The sequence below is a fragment of the Nothobranchius furzeri genome, chromosome 12 (genome assembly GCF_043380555.1).
Source record: "Nothobranchius furzeri strain GRZ-AD chromosome 12, NfurGRZ-RIMD1, whole genome shotgun sequence".
Taxonomy (NCBI): Eukaryota; Metazoa; Chordata; class Actinopteri; order Cyprinodontiformes; family Nothobranchiidae; genus Nothobranchius; species Nothobranchius furzeri.
In genome coordinates, this window is record NC_091752.1 from 36,831,005 (window position 1) to 36,853,374 (window position 22,370).

The 22,370-nt window shown below is 41.9% G+C and overlaps 1 protein-coding gene across 1 annotated transcript in view; it reads right to left on the minus strand.

The window, feature by feature from the left end:
• Nucleotides 1–386: 386 nt before the first annotated feature.
• Nucleotides 387–22,370, minus strand: part of peli1b (pellino E3 ubiquitin protein ligase 1b) — a 40,968-nt gene continuing 18,984 nt past the window's right edge. Inside the window, exons 2-7 of the mRNA XM_015944994.3 lie at nucleotides 14,599–14,878; nucleotides 7,078–7,207; nucleotides 6,157–6,258; nucleotides 3,611–3,808; nucleotides 3,167–3,355; nucleotides 387–1,179 (exon numbers count right to left, since the gene is read on the minus strand). Of these exons, the coding sequence (XP_015800480.3) occupies nucleotides 601–1,179; nucleotides 3,167–3,355; nucleotides 3,611–3,808; nucleotides 6,157–6,258; nucleotides 7,078–7,207; nucleotides 14,599–14,681 (1,281 nt within the window). The 5' untranslated portion in view covers nucleotides 14,682–14,878 and the 3' untranslated portion in view covers nucleotides 387–600. The remainder of the gene's footprint in view (nucleotides 1,180–3,166; nucleotides 3,356–3,610; nucleotides 3,809–6,156; nucleotides 6,259–7,077; nucleotides 7,208–14,598; nucleotides 14,879–22,370) is intronic.

Genomic DNA, 22,370 nt, shown 5'->3' on the forward strand with positions numbered 1-22,370 from the left:
AGTGGAAGGAGGATCAGATAACAACGTGAGCACGCACCAACGGATGGGTTTAAAACACAACAAAAGGCCTTGAGAGGGACACATGGGGGCGGGGGGGGGGGAACAAAACCCTCAGAACACACCTGAAACTTCATGTCTGATTAACAATATGCTGATCTCTGTCAAAAGAAAACACAAAATAGAGTCAAAGTTAGAATTCCCTCAGATAAAGGATGAAGCGATGTCCTGGGACATAAATAAACATTTCTTTAAATAAGCTTTAAGAGATGTACACATGTATATTGCAACAAATACATGAATAAAAAACGTACGTTCACACTACGGTGTGTTAGAAATTTAGATAAATACTGTTGAAAGTCCTCCATGGAACAAAGTTTACTCAGCAGTGTTCTTTGTTTGGTTTTTGTGTCTCTGGTTTCACATGAAAATATAGAAATCTTTGTTGTTATTTGTGAAAAAGCAATACAAAGGTCACTTAAAAATGAGAAGGAGGCAAAAAAGTCCAGGAAAAAAAAAATCTGGACAGGTCTGTGTTTAGTTTGTCTAAGCAGAACCTCCTCCGGCTGCACCCTCAAAGCATGCTGGGAAGTTTTCTCACTGCTAGTCGAGGGGTCCCTGGAAGATGAGTCTGATGTAGCCCTGCTCGCCGCTCAGCTGCTGGGCGCAGAAGGGGCAGGCGGCGTGGAAGGTGTGAGTGCCATGTGGGAGCGGGATCTGACTCCAGAAGGCCGCCGTCTTGTCTGAGCAGACGTGTCCACAGGGGTTGAAGGCATGAGTGGGCGGAGCCGCGTCGACGTAGAACCCCGCCTCACAGCCCAGCCACAAGGGCACATACGGGCCCTTGGCTCGGCACATGGGGCACTCCCTGAGCCGGCCCTCCCGACCCTCCCGCTCTTCTCGGTGGTTGCCCCAGTTGTGGTATCCGTGTACATGGCCACACTGGAGGTAGACCCATGGCTGCTTCTCGTCCGGAGTGTCTTTGCGGCGCATGGAAGGGAAGGCCAGCGTGTTGAAGCCGACGGGACACTGTGGCCGAGCGGCGTTGATCTCCTGCCGCAGTGCTTCAAGATGTTTGAGAGTGGGGGTACGCGCCAGACCTTCAGCAGTGCGCCACAACAGGGTAGCGCCACAAAGGTCAATGAGTGAGCCGTCCACAAGCTCCTGAGACTCGGTCTCCACCTGTAAGACAGCAGAACAGCAGCTTAAACCCTGAATACCTCAGAACACTCATCAGCAATTAAGGCCCAGTTTAAAAGATGGAGTTCTGCTAGTGGTGACCTTTACTGTGGTCACCCCCCCCCCATCCATCAACCCAGAAGCCTCTGAGCAGATCAGAGAAAGGTCAGATTCGCATGTGATCTGGTGCCTGTCTCTCATAGGTCGCTGGCTTCTGCAGTACCACTCTGACTTCAGCAGGTGGCAGTGTAACACAGACAACCCTGTCTCCTCCAGACAGATGTGTGCTTGCCATACAGGGTGGTGGTGGGGTCATCTGAGAGCTGGAGGCACGATGACATCAGAAAACCGACATACGGGCTGCAAGAGGGCAGAGGACAGCACAGCCCAACATTTTGGTCTTTAGACAGGGCCATCGAAGGGATATGGTGAGATCAGACAAAGCGGGGAATTCCATGTTTAGATAATCGGAGTGAATCAGGAGGGAAAACCAAAGGAAGGAGAGGGGGAAGGCCAGAAACACTACAGAAAGTGTGATGTGAGAAGCATATTCCAGGGAGCTTTCTGATGCTGACGCTGAGGTTGCTGAGCGTCTGGGTGAAGGCTGACGTGTTCGTTGGTAACACTTGTGTATCCTGGTAAAGTTTGATGAGCACACATGTCTTTGTGTCAGCGATGCCCAGTAATACCACAGACTTTCCGCTGATAGCCACAAGAAGCTGGAGAGTCAACCCAAACAACACTTTTCACCAAACTTACAGCTGATCTGAGACCTGTCACAACCTCTCCACAAGTCCCTCCTCTGAATCAGTCATCACCATGTCCTCTCAGAGCCTTTTCACACGAGTGCTGAAGGTCACCTGAATCCCTGCACTGATCCACTTCTACACACATTTACTTGGGTACCCCGAAGTAGATCCTTCTTCAGCCTGTTCAGACACAAGCAGGAGCTCAGACGCTACAAGCATCTCAAGAACAGACTAACCATGTCTGCATGAATGTCAGCTCAGATTAAACATCATGTATTAACGATCATATTAACATGATGATGTATCTAACTGGGAAATATGATAGGTAGCTATGTTTTACAGGAAGCTAGGTCATTGCTTAGCACCTGTTTTATTCTCACAGTGACTCTTCTGGTCATTAGGTCACCTATAGGTGGGTGTGACTGAAATCTGTAATCAACAAAACCTTCATTTGTTGGGATGAGTCGGGTTTTTGTTAGCATATTTAGACATTAGTTTTAGCAGTTTTTGCTTGGGCTGATATTTCACACCAATCTTTGTGATTTTTTAATGACATGTCAAAAATGATTTAGGTTAAAAACATAAAAATTAATGTGAATAGAAGAAAAACGATGAGTTGTAAATCTGACCTCACAGAGAGTGAATTCAGTCTGATAACTTTACCTCACAGTGCTCTGTCACCATACACAATAAAAGCAGCTGATCATTTAAATTCTCAACCAGGCGTGAGTTACTGTGTGGTTTTTACTGTGAAGCATGATGCACTGTGTGGAGATAGAGGAGCTGTAGGGATGAGCTGCTCCGGAGAGACTTGAGAACAGGTGGGACAGCAGATAAAGGGACAAATCATTATTATAAACACTGACTTTGTGCCAGGTCAGCGTGGGTCGATGATGTGCAGAAGGAGAAAAAAAAACTATGACCTAGTTAAACAAACCACTAGCGTCCTGAATGAAGTCAGACAAATGATTCGTGTGGTGGCGGGGTAGGCGGAGTGTTGTGATTGGTTGAGAGACAAGTGAGGGATCTTTTCCAAGGTCTTGTTAGCTTTGATGGACAAACTGTTGCCTTGGAGATGGCATCTGGATAGCCTTCTGTTGAGGTTTGACTGGTCTCAGGCTCATATGTGCTGACAGTTGAACTGATGTGGTCTGCTTTTCCTGGGTTTTTTGCAGGTTTGAAATTCCTGGTCAGCACGAAAACCAAGCTGGTAAAAACGGAGAAGAATTTAATCTTCTCACCATCTTTCCTCGCTGCTGCGCTGAGCGCGTCTCTCGTAGAGTGAAGACATTGCCGCAGACGGAGATCTCCCTCCAGACTCCAGGTTTGGAGTCCTGTGTGAAGCCGTTGCGTGGATGCATCACTAGAACACCATTAGTGGTCAGCCCGTCCATTTGACCATCAGGCGTCTTCCATTTAGCAGCTTTCTCCTGGTGTGTGCAGAAAAATAGAAAATGACATACTTTTACAGCAGATAGAAGCTGTTTAAGACAGGAAAGTAAATCATCTAGTTTCAATTTCTACTGTATTTTTCTGTGAATTTTGTTTAACCAGCAGGACGTGTTTGTCAAGGACTAATGAATCAGAGGAAAGAAGGCTGCTTCTGACTCTAAAACAAAGCTGTTATCGTTCTCCTGTCTTTGATCCTTCTTGTTGTCTGAACCCTGGGTTGAAACCCTGCTCACCCCCAGGAAGATGTTCTTGGAAGAGTCAAAGCCTGCGGCGTAGATGCAAGCTGTGTAAGGTGGCGTGCGCTGGCAAATGATGCGGCAGGCGAAGCGAGAGATGGTGCTCTGGACCGACTGGGTGTCGGTGTTACTCTGGCTGCCGGCCACTGTGTCCGTCACCACAAAGTCTATCGGACTCTCTGTGGATCGGCCAATCTGATGAAAAGAAATCCAGCTATCAGGTCATATATTTATTTCTGAGGAAACAGGAATAAGAACTTGAAAGAATAAAAAGAGGAATAATGTTTTTTACACAAGCTGCAGAGAAGTAAATATGAGAGAAGGTGCAGGTTGCTGAAACCTGCTGTATTTCTATTGTTATGATAACCTTGAGAATATTTTTATTGAGCAGCCCCCGACAGCCGCCTGCACCTCCCCTGAGCAGAAATCACAGCACCACTCAGCCTCCCACGGGGTTAATGTCAGAGCTGGGTAACTTTAGAAAAGGCTGTGTGAATAAATTTAGATATTCAGGAAGTGTTCAAGTCACACTAAGAATAACAATGTGGGGACTCTGATGTGATTCTGATGTGCTGTTTCCTGATTTTAAAGGAAGTCTTTGCAGTCCTGGCTTGCTTTTAGCACCCCCTAGAGTTCGTTTTAATTCACTGTTGTATCACTGAAACTGAAAATGTCCTCCTCGCTGTGCGTTTGTGTTTTAATACCTTAATCTAACTGCTTGAATGTCTCTGTAGCCTTCATTGGTGTCTACAGGAGTGGTTCATCACCAAATCGAACAAATCTAAAATATGCAGTAATGATATGAAAACCTTACATAGATTTTCTTTAAAAGGAGACTAGGTAGTTTTAGCTTGCTTTTAGCACCCCCTAGTGACTTTTTATTAGAGCCAAAAGCAAAAGGTATCTCTTCACCACATTGTTTCTTGTAAACAGTAAGTCGCTTTGGGTAAAAGCGTCTGCTAAGCACATAAACATAAACAAACATATATCTTCACTGTGCGTTCATTTTTTTTAACAGCTTCATCTAACAGCTGAAACATCTCACCAGCCCTATAGCGTCTACAGGAGTGATTAATCACTAAATTAAACAAACCAGCTGTGACTGACAACTCTGATGTTGCAAGTGCTGTATTCTGGCCACAGTGGGCGGTGGGGGTCTGAGTGACATGTCACTGACCCTGGAAAAGATAATTTTAGCACAAACTGGCTAAAGATTTAAAAATATTAAAACGTTGCCTACCATCTCTTTAAAGCTAGAGTTCAGATCTTTTCCGCAAGTTTTAGTGAAAAAGGTTTTACCTGACTCCATTTGGTGTAAATAAAGGTTACTTCTAGTCAGATAGATGAGCTAACAGCTAGTTACACTACTCAGAAAGGGCTTTTCTGTTATTTTAAATAACCATGTAGGTTTATTAAGTATTGTTGAGATACATTGCCATGACATATTTGAAATTAGACTTTTTAAATGGCAGTAATCCATTCTTTACCTTGCTTCATCGTGGCTAATTGGTAACTTATCAAAACTACTCAGTTCCTCTAAGCTGAAACCAGTCAAAGTATTATCTAGAACAGTGGTTCCCAACCTTTTTCCCAAGGGACCCCGTTTTTTACCAGTAAAATTTTTGACGACCCCCTCCCATTCTCTCTTCCAGTACAAACATTATTAAGAAATGACAAAATTGTTCAAGCACATTTTAATATGCTTTGATTCAATAGATAACAGTAATAGTAGGCTCCAGTACAGAACAAAGTCATTAACAAAACCAAACAGAGCATAATGTGCTTGACAGTTTGTATTACTTTTCTGAACACATTGTTTCTTGTAAACACTGATAAATCTATCATTCCTTTCAATAAACGTTTGACACATAAAAAATACACTGAGCAAAATGTACTTAAATGTGTATATTACTGTTTATACTAGATTATTTACTGTAAAGGCTGTGATTGATCAACCATTCCTATCTGTAATGAACTTTTGACACTTGAAAATAAAACAATGAGCTGAGCAAATTGTTCTTAAAAGTGTGTTACTTTTTCTGTACTAATTATTTCCTGTCTTAATATCAGTAAACTTTTCACTCATGAATAAAAAATGTGAGCAAAATGTAGGCTATAAACAAGTAATAAATGAAGTTTTAACCCCTTAAAGTGGAGAGGTCCTGGCGACCCACTGAGAGGCTTTGGCGCCCCCTTGTGGGGGTCGGGACCCCCAGGTTAGGATCCACTGATCTAGAGCAGACAAGATACAGTAAAAACAGTCCCACTAACTGGGACACGTGTTTCAGTCGTTCATATGTAAATGAGAGTTGTCTATAGAGTTAAAAGAAACATCTATTTTCTAGATCTATACTTGAATTAAGCACAAAATTTAGAATGGAAGCTGCATAACAAATGACTTTCATCATCATGACTAATTAAAAGGATTCTGAGGTTTTTCATGAGCAGAAAAGTTGCCAATAATTCTTACACGTTTAAGTCTTTGAATAACATCACGTAAGAGGAGCAGTGGCGTGGATGTAGAGCTCCAGGCCCGTATTTACCTGGAACATGTCTGTATTGCTGTCATGAGTGTACTCCACCACCACCGTCTGGGCTCGAGACAGAGTGTAAGAGATGCTGTGCTGGTCTTTGTTGCTTATGGCCTGGTGGGACAGAAGGAGAGGAAGACCAGAGAGAAGATAAACACTAATCACTCAAACCCTCTACAAAAAGACTGAGTCTGACTTCATGGGAGAGTAAAACATCTGCTTAGAGAACAACAGTTTCAAAAGGTGTGAGTGGGTGAAGGTTTCCGTTGTGTAGTCTCTAACGTCGTTTGGGCAGCAGGGAGCACCCCAGAAGGACAATCACTCTTCATGATACAGCCCATAATAGACAGTAGGTGTAAGTTCCCAGACAACATATCGGGCACAGATGTAAAACCAGAAAAATAAAAGAATATCCCACATATATTTTACAATTCTCAGACCGTTTTACAGGTTTCAGAGCAGGCTTGTCCACTGAACTTCTCACTCTTATTTCTCTAATAAATCCTTCAGCGTGTTCCAGTTAAACACCGTGTAAAAACAGCCACTCTTAAAATCCCCACTAAGCCTCGTACCTGCTTGTAGTCGTTGTCCTGTTCTCCCTTTGCTGAGCTTTTTGTTCTCTGTTCCCTGTCTGTTTGATGGAGTGTGTGTGATTCATTGTGTGCTGTATTTTAATATCACAGAACAAAAAGCAGACCTTCGGAAAAGTCTTTGGTGGAGCAGCCAAATCCACAGGACTGGGTGCTTTTATTTGAGGTTGTCAGGGAAACTAAATCGCACCTTGAAACATACGATCAGTCTTAAGAGGAAAGTAAAGACTGTCATTTCTGAAAACACTGTTGTGTTTTGGCTCGAGAATAAAAGAGGGGGGTTTAATTAGTTATTTGACAACTGAAGAGCCTAAACAATGCAGCGTTGTGTGTGTTTTATTACCTTGGCTGCTTGTGGAGAGCAGGCGATGTGTACTGTGCTGGGTTTCACCCCGTTTGCCTTCGGTCTCTTATAAAGTGCAAACCGGCTTTTACGTCGACCTCGGTCCCCATTGGGCAGAGAGCCATTATACCTACACACACACACACACACACACACACACACACACACACACACACACACACACACACACACACACACACACACACACACACACACACACACACACACACACACGCACACACACACACACACACACACACACACACACACATAAAACAACCATAGAGCATTATTGTCTAGCTGGAATAACAGTCATTGAGGAAAATCTTTCAGAATTTCAGGCCTAAAATAACAAACATCCATAATCTGAAACCTATACTTTTCATTCAAGTATTTAAACAGAAGCACATAGTGTCCCTGCAAACAACAAATTCCTCCAAACATAACCCCAGGAAGGCTGAGGAAAATAAACACACACAGAGAGATTCATTTAGCCTGATAGCAACTGAAGGAGGGAGAATAAACACAGGTGTTCCCTCCATCAGAGAGGAGTCTCTGTGGCTCCCAGCTGCTCTTTGACCGCACTGCTGATTCTCTGTGAGTAAGAGTTTATCTTGTTCAACATCCTAAAGTAACATTCAGAAAGCATTCAACGTCGTCCTCCTGCAGACATGCCTAATCTGGCCGAGCACTGCGTCTGAACCTACATGTTTTACAGCAGACGTGTTGCAAATCAGCTGTGATGTTCATTTAAAACAGACAAACGCAGCGGTGACACCCGGGAGAGACCAGGGCCAGGAACTCTTCTGACTTCACTCATACACATATCATCAAGTAGAAATAAGATCCACAAACTAAAATCTAACAGCAAACATGGGTGGGTGCATGCTGATCTGGAGCTGCAGGCATGCTAGGCTGAAAGGATTGTGGATTATAACCAATGTTCTGTTTCATTTACTCATTCAATAAAATGTTTTTTATTTGGTGTTTTACTGATAGAACAGGCTGACATTTTCACCTTAACTCTCTAAAAACATAATAATAATAATAATAATAATAATAATAATAATAATAATGCATACATATCCAAACATGATTCTTGCAGAAACCTTAGAGAAGCTACCACCAGCATCCATTTAGGTTTTAACTTTCTAAAGAAGAAAATTATTATTACTTTGTTTTTACTTGTGAGCACATACATCATGTTTCTAATAAAATCCAAACTATATTACTTCTATTAAAAATTATAAGCAAATGTTTCTAGTTTTATACAAATAAAAGCTCTATAATGTAATCAAGTTCTCCTTTTCTGAAGAAGTAACTGATAAACACAATAAAGTGTCCAACTTGACTGCTGTTTCTTGAAATAATTAAATAATAGTTTGTGAATAATAATGATTTAAACTATAAAAAGAGTTTATAAGTTAGGAAACTTTGGTTTCTATATAAAACAGCTACAGCTTATAAAAATACAAACTAAGCCTCAAAGTTTGTAGAGAAAAATACACACTGTTTAACAAATTTTTATCAAGATTTCAACCTACTGAAAGCTTAAATTAGTGAAATCAGCAAAATTATGTCAAGAATTAGTTGAGCACAATATACATTAACTGTATTGTAATACATGCAGGTTTAACATTTACAAGCACAGGAGCCCTAGTCATCATGAGTAATGCCTCAGTACAGCTGGAGCATGTCTTTGACCAATCAGAGGCATGAAACAAACCCTCCCTCTGTCCTGAGTCCAGTAAAGACGGCTCAGACATGCTTGTGAGGATGCCCAGTCTACGCCTAAACATTACTCTGAGAGAGCAGAAGCACTAAAATCAAACAACGCTGTGAGGGTTTGTGCGTAACCATAGTGAGAGAACAGAGCCACAGCAACGTTTGGAAAGAGTAACCATGGCAAGAGCGTAACCATGGTGATGTTTAGCCTGTATCCACAGGAAGGGCAGGGCAGGCTGCTGGAGAGAGCTCAAAAGGCTGCAGGCAGTTCAAAACCAGGCTCCCATGGGTGCGTGTGTGTACATGCAACCAAATATTCCCAAAGCCAAAGTGCAGAGCCCAAAGGTTAACAAGGAATTAGAGTACTTCTGAGTACTCAGTAAGGAGGTCAAGTAATAGGGGACCACAGTCAGACAAAACTGATCGAATGAGAGACAGACTGAATTCTTCACTTTTTAAAAAATAACAGAAAGATAAAAAACTAAACTGAGACTGAGAATAAAAGCTAACCAAGTATTCAGTAATAAAGCCAGGCTGTCTGGGTAAGTACTGCTCAAGTCCTTTCTGCTCAGTGTTCAGAATAAGACACAGAAGCTACAATGTACATGTCATGTACAATCTTGTGAATTAAAGTAGAGTTTTGTCACTCAGCTCCCTGTTGTAGCGTAAATCATTACTCCATCCATCCATTTTCAGCCAATTATCCGGAGAAAGGTCGCAGGGGCAGCAGCCCAAGCAGAGAAGCCCTAACTTCCCTCTCCCCAGCTACATGGGCCAAATCTTCCAGGGAAATCCCAAGGCGTTCCCTGGCCCGCCGAGAGACATAGTCCCTCCAGCATGTCCTGGGTCTTCCCTTGGGTCTCCTCCCGGTTGGACGTGACCAGATGCCTGAGCCACCTCAACTGGCTCCTCTCGACGTGGAGGAGCAGCAGGTCTACTCCAAGCCCCTCCTGAAACACCGAGCTTCTAACCCTATCTCTAAGGGAGAGCCCAGCCACTCTGCGGAGAAAATTCATTTAAGCAACTTGTATCCACATTCTCGTTATTTCGGTCACTACCCAAAGCTCGTAACCATAGGTGAGGGTAGGAAAGTAGATCGTCCGGTAAATCGAGAGCTTTGCCGTCTGGCTCAGCTCTCTCTTTGCCATGACAGATCGGTAGAGCGCCCGCATCACTGCAGATGCAGCACCAATCAGCCTGTTGATCTCACACTCCAGCTTTCCCTCACTCGTGAACAAGACCTTGAGATACTTAAACTCCTTCACTTAGGGCAGGACCTCGTCCCTGACCTGGAGAAGGCATTCTACCATTTTACAACTCAAGACCGAGGTCTCCGATTTAAAGGAACTAATTCTCATCCTAGCTGCTTCACATTCGGTTGCGAACTGCTCCAGTGAAAGCTGAAGATCACCGTCCGATAAAGCCAACAGGACCACATCATCAGCAAAAAGCAGAGACCTGATCCGTAGGCCATCAAAACAGATCCCCTCAACACCTTGGCTGTGCCTAAAAATCCTGTCCATAAAGGTTATGAACAGAATCGGTGACAAAGGTCAGCCTTGGCGGAGTCCAACTCTCACTGGAAACAAGCTCAACTTACTGCCGGCAATGCGGACCAAGCTCTGACACCGGTCATACAGGGACCTAACAGCCGTATCAGAGGGCCTGGTACACCATACTCTCGGAGTACCCCCCACAGAGCCCCCCAAGAGACACGGTCGAACGCCTTCTCCAAATCCACAAAACACATGTAGATTGGTTGGACGAACTCCCACGCACCCTCCAGGACCCCCCTAAGGGTATAGAGCTGATCCAGTGTTCCACGGCTAGGACGAAAACCACTTTGTTCCTCCTGAATCTGAGGTTCCACAATCCCACGGACCCTCCTCTCCAGAACTCCGGAGGCTCAGGAGTGTGATCCCCCTGTTGTTGGAACACACTCTGTGCTCCCCCTTTTTAAATGGGGGATCACCACCCCAGTGGAATTGCCCCCAATGTCCACGCGATACTGCTGAGCCGCGTACACTAACACAGCCCCACAACATCCAGAGCCCTAAGGAACTCTGGGCAGATCTCATCCACCCTCAGGGCCTTGTCACAAAGGAGTTTTTGACCACCTCAGTGACCTTGGCCCCAAAAAATGGAAGGTCCAACCCAAAGTCACAAGACTCTGCTTCCTCACTTCCTCACCGATCCACAACGTCCCGAGGAGAGGTCAACAGCACACCGTGTTTACACAGTGTAAACAGTCTTGGTAGCACACTGCTTTCCCCTCCTGAGACACCGGATGGTTGGCCAGAATCTCCTTGAAGCCATAGGGAAGTCTTGCTCCATGGTCTCATTGAACTCCTCCAATGCCGGGGTTTTTGCCTCCGCAACCACCCCAGCTGCATTTCCCTTGGACTGCCGGTACTTATAGGTGAAATATTGCATTTTCATTTAAGATAATTACTGTTTATCTTATTCTGTTGTTGGCCTGTGAAAAATATTGAACCCACTTTAAGATACTGTATGAACTGAAAAGACATGAATAGAATAGAAATAAAATAGAAAATCTCTTTATTGTCCCTCGGTGGGAAAAACTTGGTGTCCCAGTAGCAATAACATTCATTACAAGAGCATAAATAGAGAGTAAAAAAATATAAGAATAAAGAGTAAACAATAGGAAAACATAAAATAGAAATACTTAAAAGAAGCTAAATATATGCAAAAATATATGCTGTATATATACACAATTTAAGGAATAAAAATAAAAATGAGGCATAATAAGTAACGAATACCACTGATGAGTGTGCTTTAATTCAAACTGATTTGCTCATGTGTAATTTGGTTATTTCACATTCAGTGTTACTGCACAAATAAGTTTGTTTCCAAATGAAAAGGTTCAACTGTACATATCGGTAGATAAAGGAAAATGTGCACATTTGCTGTCACTTTTTCAAAAAATGTTGAGTTTGGCCCGCGACTTCGTCCCAGTTTTTCATTTGGGCCCAGTATGAATTTGAGTTTGACACCCCTGTGTTAAATGGTCAGTTTGTCTGATTTTTATCAAGATAAAAATAAAAATGTCCAAAACATGACGAAAATGAAATAGTTTAGTATTATTTTTTACGTGGGTTAAAAGCTTTCTGGCTGTACTAGTTTGTTATTTTGTTCTAAATCAGTAATGGCAGTGTGAGTTTAGTGGTGCTTATGAAACCTTTGTGAGTGGGTAATTTGAGTGGGTTTTTTGTCCCTCTGCATGTGTGGGCAGAGATGCATATATAATAGTTACTGTATGTGGGCAAAGCGACATACATTCCTAACTCTGTCTTCATTTTTCTTCAGATCGTGGTGAAGCTCTCTAAGCAAGTTTCCACTACCTAATTAGGCTTTATATATCAGACAACAAAGACTGCACAGCATCATCACCACCGCGAGGTATTTGCTTCCCCATAGTAGGTGAGAGAATAGAGGTCAGGGTAAGGGTGCTTGACTCCTACAGCGTCAGTGAACCCTTTTCAAAGTTTTAAAAAGCAGTCCTGCTTGTTGCTTGAGTGACACCTCTTGTTACAGGCCTAAATTTGCCAATTCTGATCTTTTTTTTTATATATAAAGAAGAATTTCCCTGACCTAGAAGCAAAAATTGAATGGAAAAAGCACAGCAAACGGAAAACTGGGGTTCTCCCTTGTAAAGGCATGGAACTGCGTTTACTGCTTAATGTGTTTTTTCCACTAAGGAATTTTTCCACGGTCAGCTCTCTGACAATACTGCTCCAGCACAACCCTGAACAACAAACTGTGAGTCAGCTGTGATATCGACTGTGTAAGACATGAAGGGTGAGTGCGTGGTGCTTGTAGGTAGTCTTTCTAACATCTGTATGCTTCTGAGGAGGGGGCTGGTATGGGGAGAACGGTGCAACATCCCCCGGGATTAAACTGAAGACAGATAGTGGAGGTCGGTCACAGTTGATTGTTATGTGAGAATCTATGTGAGTCTGTTCCTCTGTGGCCATGCGTTTAAAAGTCTTCTGGAAGGGCTTTCCCTAAAGCTGAGTGGAGTTGATTAAAAAGGAAACTATGATGGAAAAGGGAGTTTGTGAGATGATGTCCGCTGCGGCTGTCGGTCAAAGCTTCTCTCATCTTGCATCAAATGCAAAAGCACTTCTCAGCAACTGGACAAAAACATTCACAGTGCTGATTCTGCTTTTTGGAAACACATTCCACTTTCCAACTCGTTGTTGAGCTGAATAATTAAGAGGCTTACTCTGCCAAGCTCGTTAGAGGAAATCTGAGGGTTGCCAAACCTGACGACTCTAAAACAAGACACATCTGTTCCTTTGGGACACTTTTTACATGTTACTTTGCTGTATCTGGTCTTACTTACACCCACACCCTCTATTGTTCTTAACATGCGATTATCTCTGAAATCATACTGGGCCGTCTTTAGCAGACAGAGTAAACAAAAGAACAATACAAAAGTCATGCCAAATATACACATAATTATGTGTTGCATTACATTCAAAAAGAGACTCCATCAGGGTCTTTTAGGCTGTTTTCTAAAATGCATTAATGTAAATAATGTTTACATCACTGTCTTTGTCAATAATACACACCATGTAACAGCTTTGTTTTCTGTATTTATTGCTACAGTTTATCAGCAGAGCTGGGCTGTCATTCCAAGTATGTGAGTCTTGATTTATGTAGGTACAATGCAACTAGTGTTGCACAAACTCAGTGGGATGACTCTGGTATTTAACACCAAAACAGTGATTACATGTGGATGTAATGTTTGGTTACTAATGGTCTTTCTAAACACATTTATGCAAAACCTGGCATTATAAACCACAAAGCCGTGTATGACTTGAATCAAATAAGATTAGCAACATCTGTGGCTATGATTGTTAGCCCAGCAGAAAAAGCTTTCTGATACTAAAAGTGATAGCATCGGAGTAAAACATCAGCATGTGCTTCTGCCAGCAATGCAGTCTACTGTCTTACTTCTTGTGCCTACATTTGTTGACAGTCCCCCAGTCCTGCCTTAACAACGTCTGTGACCATCTCCATACCCATCCAAAGCCATTCCCTTTGTGCAGAGTGTAGATGGTCCAGTCTCCCTCTGACACCAACTCAGTCTCCTTTCCCACCAGTGAAGTGACATTCCTCAATCCTAGAGCTAGTTTGTGACCTATAAGTCGGCCCTGGCTGCCATCCAGCTCTAACAGAAACCAGTTTCAGTTTTCCTCCCCACAGGTGGTACCCATGTAAATGAGGCATCATGTGGGTTCTTGGGCTTAGCTAAAGCTTGACCACCAAGCTCCACCCGTATCCCACCCATGGCCTGGCTCCAAAATGGCATTCCCTCTTCCAGGCGAGGTTGGTTTTCCAACTCTGGTGACTTTACATTGAGGTCTTCGAATCGCTCTTACCCCTCCCCTGGTTCCAATTTGCCATGGGAGACCCTACCAGGGGCTGATACCCCAGACAACACAGCCGCCAAGATCTGCGGGGTACTCAAACCCCTTCACCACGTTAAGGTAGCAATTCTATGGAAGGGTTAACCCTGATGCAAAGATGATAAAAGTAATAAGTAAACACCAGAGATGATGGATCTATCAAGTTTTGAATATTTGTGCTTTATAATTGGTGACTTACCCTTTGACCAGTCAACATTAGGAATGAGAAGTGTTTAATGTTAGACAGTGCAAGATTTTGATTCATTTTGTGTCTTGGTTTGCTGAGGATTGCAGAGTATTAAAAATGATTTCTGTTAGAAAAAAAATAAAGCAGTCAAACTGTCTCCTGATTGTTGCTTACCCCAGCACAATGAGCTCTCCATACTTCACTGGCACTTTGGTGGAGGAGGTGGTGGAGATGTTTTCCAGCTCCGGGGAGTACATGAGGCTTTGCTGACTTAGGAGGCAGGGAAGGATGAGTGAGACCCAGCAGAGTGAGTCAGGATGGGGTAAGGAGGACAAGGGAAGGGGGGTGCTGATCCTCTGGAGGACAAGGGGAAAGGAGATGGAAGGGGCGGGGTCAGCTGAGCCTCAGCTCCACCCTTTCATGCTTCATGCATCCACCTTTTGCTTTTTCTCCCCTGCAGAGTGACAAAAGCAGAAAAAGGTATAAATTAGATCATTTATTAAGGCCAACCAAAAGGCAAATGCCTGATTTAAATACATTTAAATCTAGTTTAAATTATTTTTCACATCTTCCAAATCTGGGAGACGGTATGCTTGCTGTTATTTGAGTCATCCTGTGAAGTAAGAATTTATACTCAAGCAATTTTTCTTTTTACACAGGAAATAAGTATGAGAAAAGTAGAGCTTGAACTTCCTGTTCCAGAAAACTAAAGCAGATCATCATGGTTAAACTCGCGACCCCGCTGCTACATCTTGCCCTCTCTCTCTCTCTCTCGCTCTCTCTCTCTCTCTCTCTCTCTCTCTCTCTCTCTCTCTCTCTCTCTCTCTCTCTCTCTCTCTCTCTCTCTCTCTCTCTCTCTCTCACAACCAAACTAAACATATTGTACTTATTTTAAGTTTCCTTTTAGAACAATAACATTATTACTTCACTTCCTGCCTATCAACATTATATGAAGCACGTTATTTCCCTACAACTCCCAGAGAAACAATCTGCCTGGAGAATCAGAAACCACTAATGCATCATGTGGAGGACGTGTTGATGAAGGCTGATCCGCTCCCGCTACAACAAGTGGGAGACATTCATGCAAAAGTCTTCCAAATATACATATCTGACAGATAATATCAAACAGAAGCCTTATTACAGTAAGTGCATGTGATGTCTTCAAATCAGTGAGATCTTTCCCTAACCCACCAAATCTCACTTAGCTGTGCAGCTATCCATTTGGACTCAATGTCCCTTACTCCTGAAGAAAGTTTTACTGGTTGAACACAAGCTCTTTTCGTTGAATAAATAATTTATTTAACTTTCTGGGAACTGCATCATAAAAAGAGCTCCTTCAGTAATTTAAAACAACACAAGATTGTTTATGGTGATGACTTTCAGTGTCAGCGCTTGGAGTCCTCTGACTCTAAAGGCGCTACACAAGTGTGTGTCATTTATAATTTATTATTAAAAGCAACAAAGGCAGATCGACTACAAATGTTTTTAATTATAAGTGTGACTGTCTGCATGTATGATCCAGTTGCAAGGCTAAAGCTGGTGTCGGTACCAGATCGGCTTGGGGTCCTGCGCCTGCTGATGACGTCACATTCCGGCAAATCCATTCGGCTTTCACACTTAAGTTTTGGAAAGACATCAGCAGTTTTGTTAATAAATTCTTGTTTGTTACCATCTAAATGTTTACTTTATAATTGTAATTTGTTAGTAAAACACCATATTTTCTTTGTTTTGTAAAGAATGTGAAACTACGTAAAAGCAACATCGGATTGCAAAAAAAGACAACAGTTCTTATATGTGAAGCCATATCTGTTTGTATTAATGTGGAATTTGTTGGTATATTTCCTTAGTTGTTATGTAAATACATTCATTCATTCATTCATTCATTCATTCATTCATCCAGAATGTTTCTTGGTGTCTTTTCAATAAAGTTCTAATATTTTATTTTGCCCCATTTCATCTAAATCGAGCTTTTGAGGGTCACCGTTTATCAGCTGATATCTTTGCTTTTATTTTACATTTACTTTGGAAATTCAAACAAATTTTCTCTGAAAAGTGTTGGTTTTTAGACTACAGGACTACAACCGCTAAGACTACCACAGTAAATTTGTTCTGACCAATCAAAATCCTCATTCTCAACGTGCTAACGTAACTTTTACAAACATGGTACCATAACTTCTGTAAGTCTTACATTCAGCCAATCATCTGCTGTGGCGTAATTTGCAGATGCAGGACCCCGAGGCGATCTGGCTGCATGGGCAGATCTGGTACTGACACCGGTATATCACTGGGCTGCAACTGTTAGCGACTAGCTGGAGACACAAAACTTTGACAAAATACACAAATTATGACTTGGAATCATGTTGACTTGGTATGTAAGACAGTTTCTGTAATGGCTGGGTAATAATACAACTTGAGATACACATTTTCTTGCCTTATTTTATTCACAAAGTGTCTTACTAGCATCTCAATTTGTTTGCAGTTTGTCCTAATCATATTCATAATTTGTTCGCCTGCCTCACACTTCTTGCACTACTGGACCACCGAAACTGAACTGATGTGAATTCTCGATGCATGTGGTGACTCAGGAACTATTTCCAGAAAACATTAGATTTTCTAATCATTTACCGAATGGATTTTTCAGTGAGGGCCTTCAGAAACAGAAAATCTTGTGAATATTTTGAGATGTTTTAGAAACTCTCTTGTGGATGCAATTTGAAATTTGTTCCCAACTGTTGCAGCCCAGTGAGACACTGGTCTAAACCTCTGCCTGAAATAGTAACTTAATGTGATATTTGAGGCTGGCCCTGTTGCATTCTTATTCATGGTAGAGTTCTATCTTTGAGTGCAAGTTAAAAACGATCTAATGCAAAAATAAACAGTATCAGAACAGTCTGAATTTCTATGAAAATCTCATCAGCCCACACTTGACCATAGCCTCATCAGACCCTCACACCTCTTTGCAAACGGCTCCCACACAAATACAGGAAGTTATAGGTGCTGATACTGCCAACAGCCTTGCTTTTGGGCTGCCCAGTAGAGATGCAATCTTGAGTTTCACTTGGTTTTTGCAGCAAAAATATCTTAACTTTCAAATGTTTTGCTGTGAGAAAGCTGACAGCAGCACATAACTTACAGAGGGCGAGTAAATATGAGTACAGAAAAGGGAACCAGGACAAATTGTGGTAAACACTCCTGCTTCCGTTTCCTGTGGCTACAACATATTTACAAAAGTAGTAAACTGATGAGAAAAAGCGTTCCAAAGTTTAGTTTATTTTATGGCATCATAGCCGTTTGGGTACAGGAGAAAGACTAGTTTGTTGATTTTGTTGATAATAACCTAAACAGACCCTTATCATAACACCAAGACTCAACATGCTAGAAATGTTTACCAAACCCTCTTTGCCTACATGGATGCACAAAGATGTGGGAAAGGCATTTCTCCCATCTAAGCATCCCAAACTAAACTGTGTGCTAAAAGAACACAACTAAAAAAAGAAGAGAGCACAATAATTACAACCAAAAATCTGTGCACTAATGCATTAATGTGCATGATTAACATCAACAATAATAAAATATGGGATCCAAAGACTTTAGGAAGAAGAGGTGTGTCAATAAATCCCTATACATTTGCTTCAAATCTTCTTACTGAGCAAGGCAGAAGAAACATATTGTGCAAAGATTATCTCTGTAGCATGTAAGTATATTTTCATAAATATAAATGCAGTTTTACTTAGAGTCTGGCATAATGCAGACTGTTCTGTACTCTTACAATCCCAGCATACACCAGGTAAGCAGTACAGGGAGTTGCACCTCTCATTTTACCTATGATCTATTTTAAAACACAAAGGAGCTCTGAGCTATAATCAGACAGATTACACAAAGGCAGAGAGATTACACCAGAGTTTTACACAGCTACCAAAGTCTTAATGGTACATATTATAACAGAGTTCAGCAGACGGTTGGAGGACAAAACAAAGAACAAAAAGTCCACTGTGGGCGTCTCTGTGTGGTTGGCATCACATTGAGGATGACAGGTTAAGCTCCTTGATGACTGCTCATGTGCTGACATCATTCCATGTACATTTGAGATAACCTACATTATCACAGAAGAATGCAGGTCAGAGGAAACTGATGCATGAGCTTATCATCTGCACGTTTTGCTCATTTTCTTCACAAGATGTGAAATGATAACACTTCTATGTGCAGCCACAGCCAAACACCTGTAAAATGTTTTGACTGTGCATCAAACAAAAAACATTTGCCATGAGTGTAATAAAAAAAAACTCATTAGGTGTAGCAACCTCTGTTTTAATGATGCGTTCCATTTGTACTCAGAACTTGGAAATTCCAACATCCAAATGGGAAAAATGAACTGGAACGCCACCCAAAGCTGGATCTTCCACTTGGAAAGTCAGAGAATTATTCTTACTCCAACTTCAAGGTTGAATATAGCAGCTCCACACAACAGGGACTAGGGCTGGGCGATATGGCAAAAATAGAATATCACGATTTTTCCAATATTTTATCACGATTTCGATTTTATCACGATTTTTTTATCCATGAATAGCATAACTTCAATTGCGTATTAAAGAAGAGAAACATTCAATAAATAAACATTTATTCATATTAGGGATAATCAGCACAGTGCTAACACACTTATATTTTAAACTCACACCAGAGATGATAAAAGCCCTGAGAGAAACAATTACAAAAATCAGTTTTTCTCGTTTTTCAAGTAACTTAACATAAATTAAAATCGTAAACATATTTAAAGTGCAAACATGTCAATTGCAAACGTATTGTGCAAACATTAACTTGTTCAAAATACTATGTAGCTCCCAGTTGCTCATGTAGTGGATAGTTAAGCTCAAATACGGCTCTGATGTGCGGCTGGACCAGAGATCGCTTGTGGTAGCAAATAACTGCACATTCTGAATATTTTCTGCAACAAGTCTCTAAATAAAGTAAAATTTTCCAGTGCAGATTGGAGACAACCCATAGAAGCACTGATTTGATCTCATTTCAGAGAAAAATAGAACAGGTTAGATGCACCTAATAAATAAAATTACTAACAAACTCAGGAATCTTTCTTTGCTTCACTGTTCTGGTGCTGAAAATATCACTAATGCGGATGAAAGGAGATACACAGATGAATGCACCTCTTATTATTTGGAAACTACATTTACTGCAGCTGGCAGAGGCAGAGATTGTTTCTATTGATACACGGAGTTTACAGAATCATTTTAAATGTTAATAGGGGAAGACTGCAGGGGGGAGCGGTAAAATACAGGGGGTCCCAGCAAAAACAAGAAACTACGAGTCTGATGAAACCCGCTGGTTTTCCATCAGGCAGTCACGGGGCAGCTCCAATGACCCAGTGACCGAGCTCAGTCCGGTACCGACACCGGCTCGGCAGAGGGTGGACGAGCCGAGGCGGCGTCGTGCTCTGCTTAAGAAGCGGTGTTATTTTCCTGCTTCAGAAGAAGCGTCCAACGTGTTTTTACGCTTTCTCCGAGACATGTCACGTCACTAAGTTGTTAGCGCCGCGCGCTAAGGAAACCCTGCGTTCCTCTTCGAAACGAAAACCTCGTTGTCGCTCAGCCGCGGCCGAAGCCATGTTTGTTCACACACAAGTGAAAACAAGCGGGGCACTAATGCATTACTATGACTCACTCTGATTGGGTCAAACAAAGGCGTGTCATTCGCCTGGGGTAAGTTCCATTTTCATTCAGAGGCAGAAATTCAACAGCAGAGCTGTGAATCGTGATAAAATGGTCTCTCAAAAATGACAGACCGTCAGATGTGTAGATCGTAAAACGGTCTAAAATCGTCATATCGCCCAGCCCTAACAGGAGCTGTGGCTTTTTACACGACACACCTGTGGGTGCATCATAAATCAAGGTTACATGCAGCTGTCTTTATTTTTACAAATAAATGTGGTTCTGATGTGTCCAAGTCTTTAACAGCTTCATCCTATTTAGTCACGAAGCAAACATCCACACTGGAATCCCCACAAGACTGGTGTGACGTCTTTCCCAGCTACTAGTCCCAACTTCCGAGGTAAATAGAACTAGAAAGTGAATATTCTTAGACAATTTATGTTTGAGTGTGCATATTCAATTCAATTCAATTCAATTTTATTTATATAGCACCAAATCACGACAAGAGTCATCTCAAGGCACTTCACATAATAAACATTCCAATCCAGGTCAGTTCATTAAGCCAATCAAAAATAATGTTTCCTATATAAGGAACCCAGGAAATTGCATCAAGTCACTGACTAGTGTCAGTGACTTTACAGCAATCCTCATTCTAAGCAAGCATAAAGCGACAGTCGAGAGGAAAACTCCCTTTTAACAGGAAGAAACCTCCAGAGAATCCTGGCTCAGTAAAAGCAGCCATCCTCCACAACTCACTGGGGATTGAGAAGACAGAGCAGACTAGGGCTGCACGATATTAGGAAAACCTGCGATATTCGATAACAGTGCTTAATAATGCGACATCGATATTACTCACGATAAATGAACAAATACTAAAGTATGCAGTGTTGATGTCGTCTGGCGTGTGACATCTGCTCTGGGTTCAAAGCAAACAAAAACTAATGCATGAATTCCATTACAACATAACGTTTTTATTGCAAAAACATGCAGCTGCACCTGCTACTGTATTAGCAGCAAAACAACAAACTGCATGCATGCAGTTTCTCAGTGACTTTAAAACATCACCACTACCATAAAACTTTTTCTGATGCTCCAAATACAGAAAAACATCCCTTACCAGGATTTTTGAATAAATAAAAAAATCAGAAAATAAGTTTAAATGTTAAATAATAGTCAACATCACTTAAATGCAACAGCAAATTCTCTCATTGCTACTGAGCATTTTCTCCACTTCTGTGGTTATGATATAAGGCTGTTGCTGTAATTGGGAAGTGAACTGTGCCGGGCCAAACTAGGAGAATATTAAGATTTTCTGAGGGAAAGAGAAAAACAATTGTCTACCTTTCAGAAGAGGAACTAGCAAAAAAACTACATGGAAAATATGTGAAAATGTTTGTTTTTAACCCCAAATTGAACAAGTTTACCTAGATGTTAAAAAGCAGCTCAGATGATGAAACTGCAACTATGATTCTGATAACAAGCTAACAAATTGAACTAGCTCCTCTTAAGATAACCGGCTAGCAGAGCTTCTGACTGACAGTTTATGTGCAGCAGCAAATCAACTATCCTGATTAACAAGGTTATAAAAGCTCATAAATGAAAAATCACTTTGATGTGTGGGGGAACTTTTCCAGACCCTCTTTAACAGGGTGGGACTGGGAGGAGAGTGCTGCATTTAGCTGGAAGCTAACCGGAGCCAGGGGCTAACATCACCACCCGGTGGAACACTAGCGACATGAAGGTGGGTTGGTTCACCGGCACGTGTCGGACTCACGTTCACGTTTGAAAGCAGCGCTGATTCCAGAAACATCATCACAAAGTGCGTTCGTTAATCTGAGCCAGCATGACGAACAAGGGAACGGCACTGCTAACTCAGTTCGGGTGTTGCGTTCTACCCATCCTAAGTGTCCACGTAGGGGGCGGGCGTATTACGTGAACGGACCCATCTGACTGGCCGCATATCAGAAGGGCTACATTTGATTGGTCAAATAATACTTACGTGTAAAAAACAGAGCTGGTTTATAAAAAGTTGATGTATGACACGGATGGAAACGTTTGAACCAAACATTTATCGCCGTTTTTGATGTGCTTTGCGATGGGCCTATCGCACGTCCTGTTATCGCAATGACAATAATTTTTCGATATATTGTGCAGCCCTAATTTAAAAGCTGCAACAGCGTTGCCAGATAGACCGACTATAGTGAAATTTGCTTTCATGTCTCGAGAACTCAGTTATAAAAAACTCAAAGGTTATCAGAAAGTGGTCCGAGAGGACTGGATTATGTG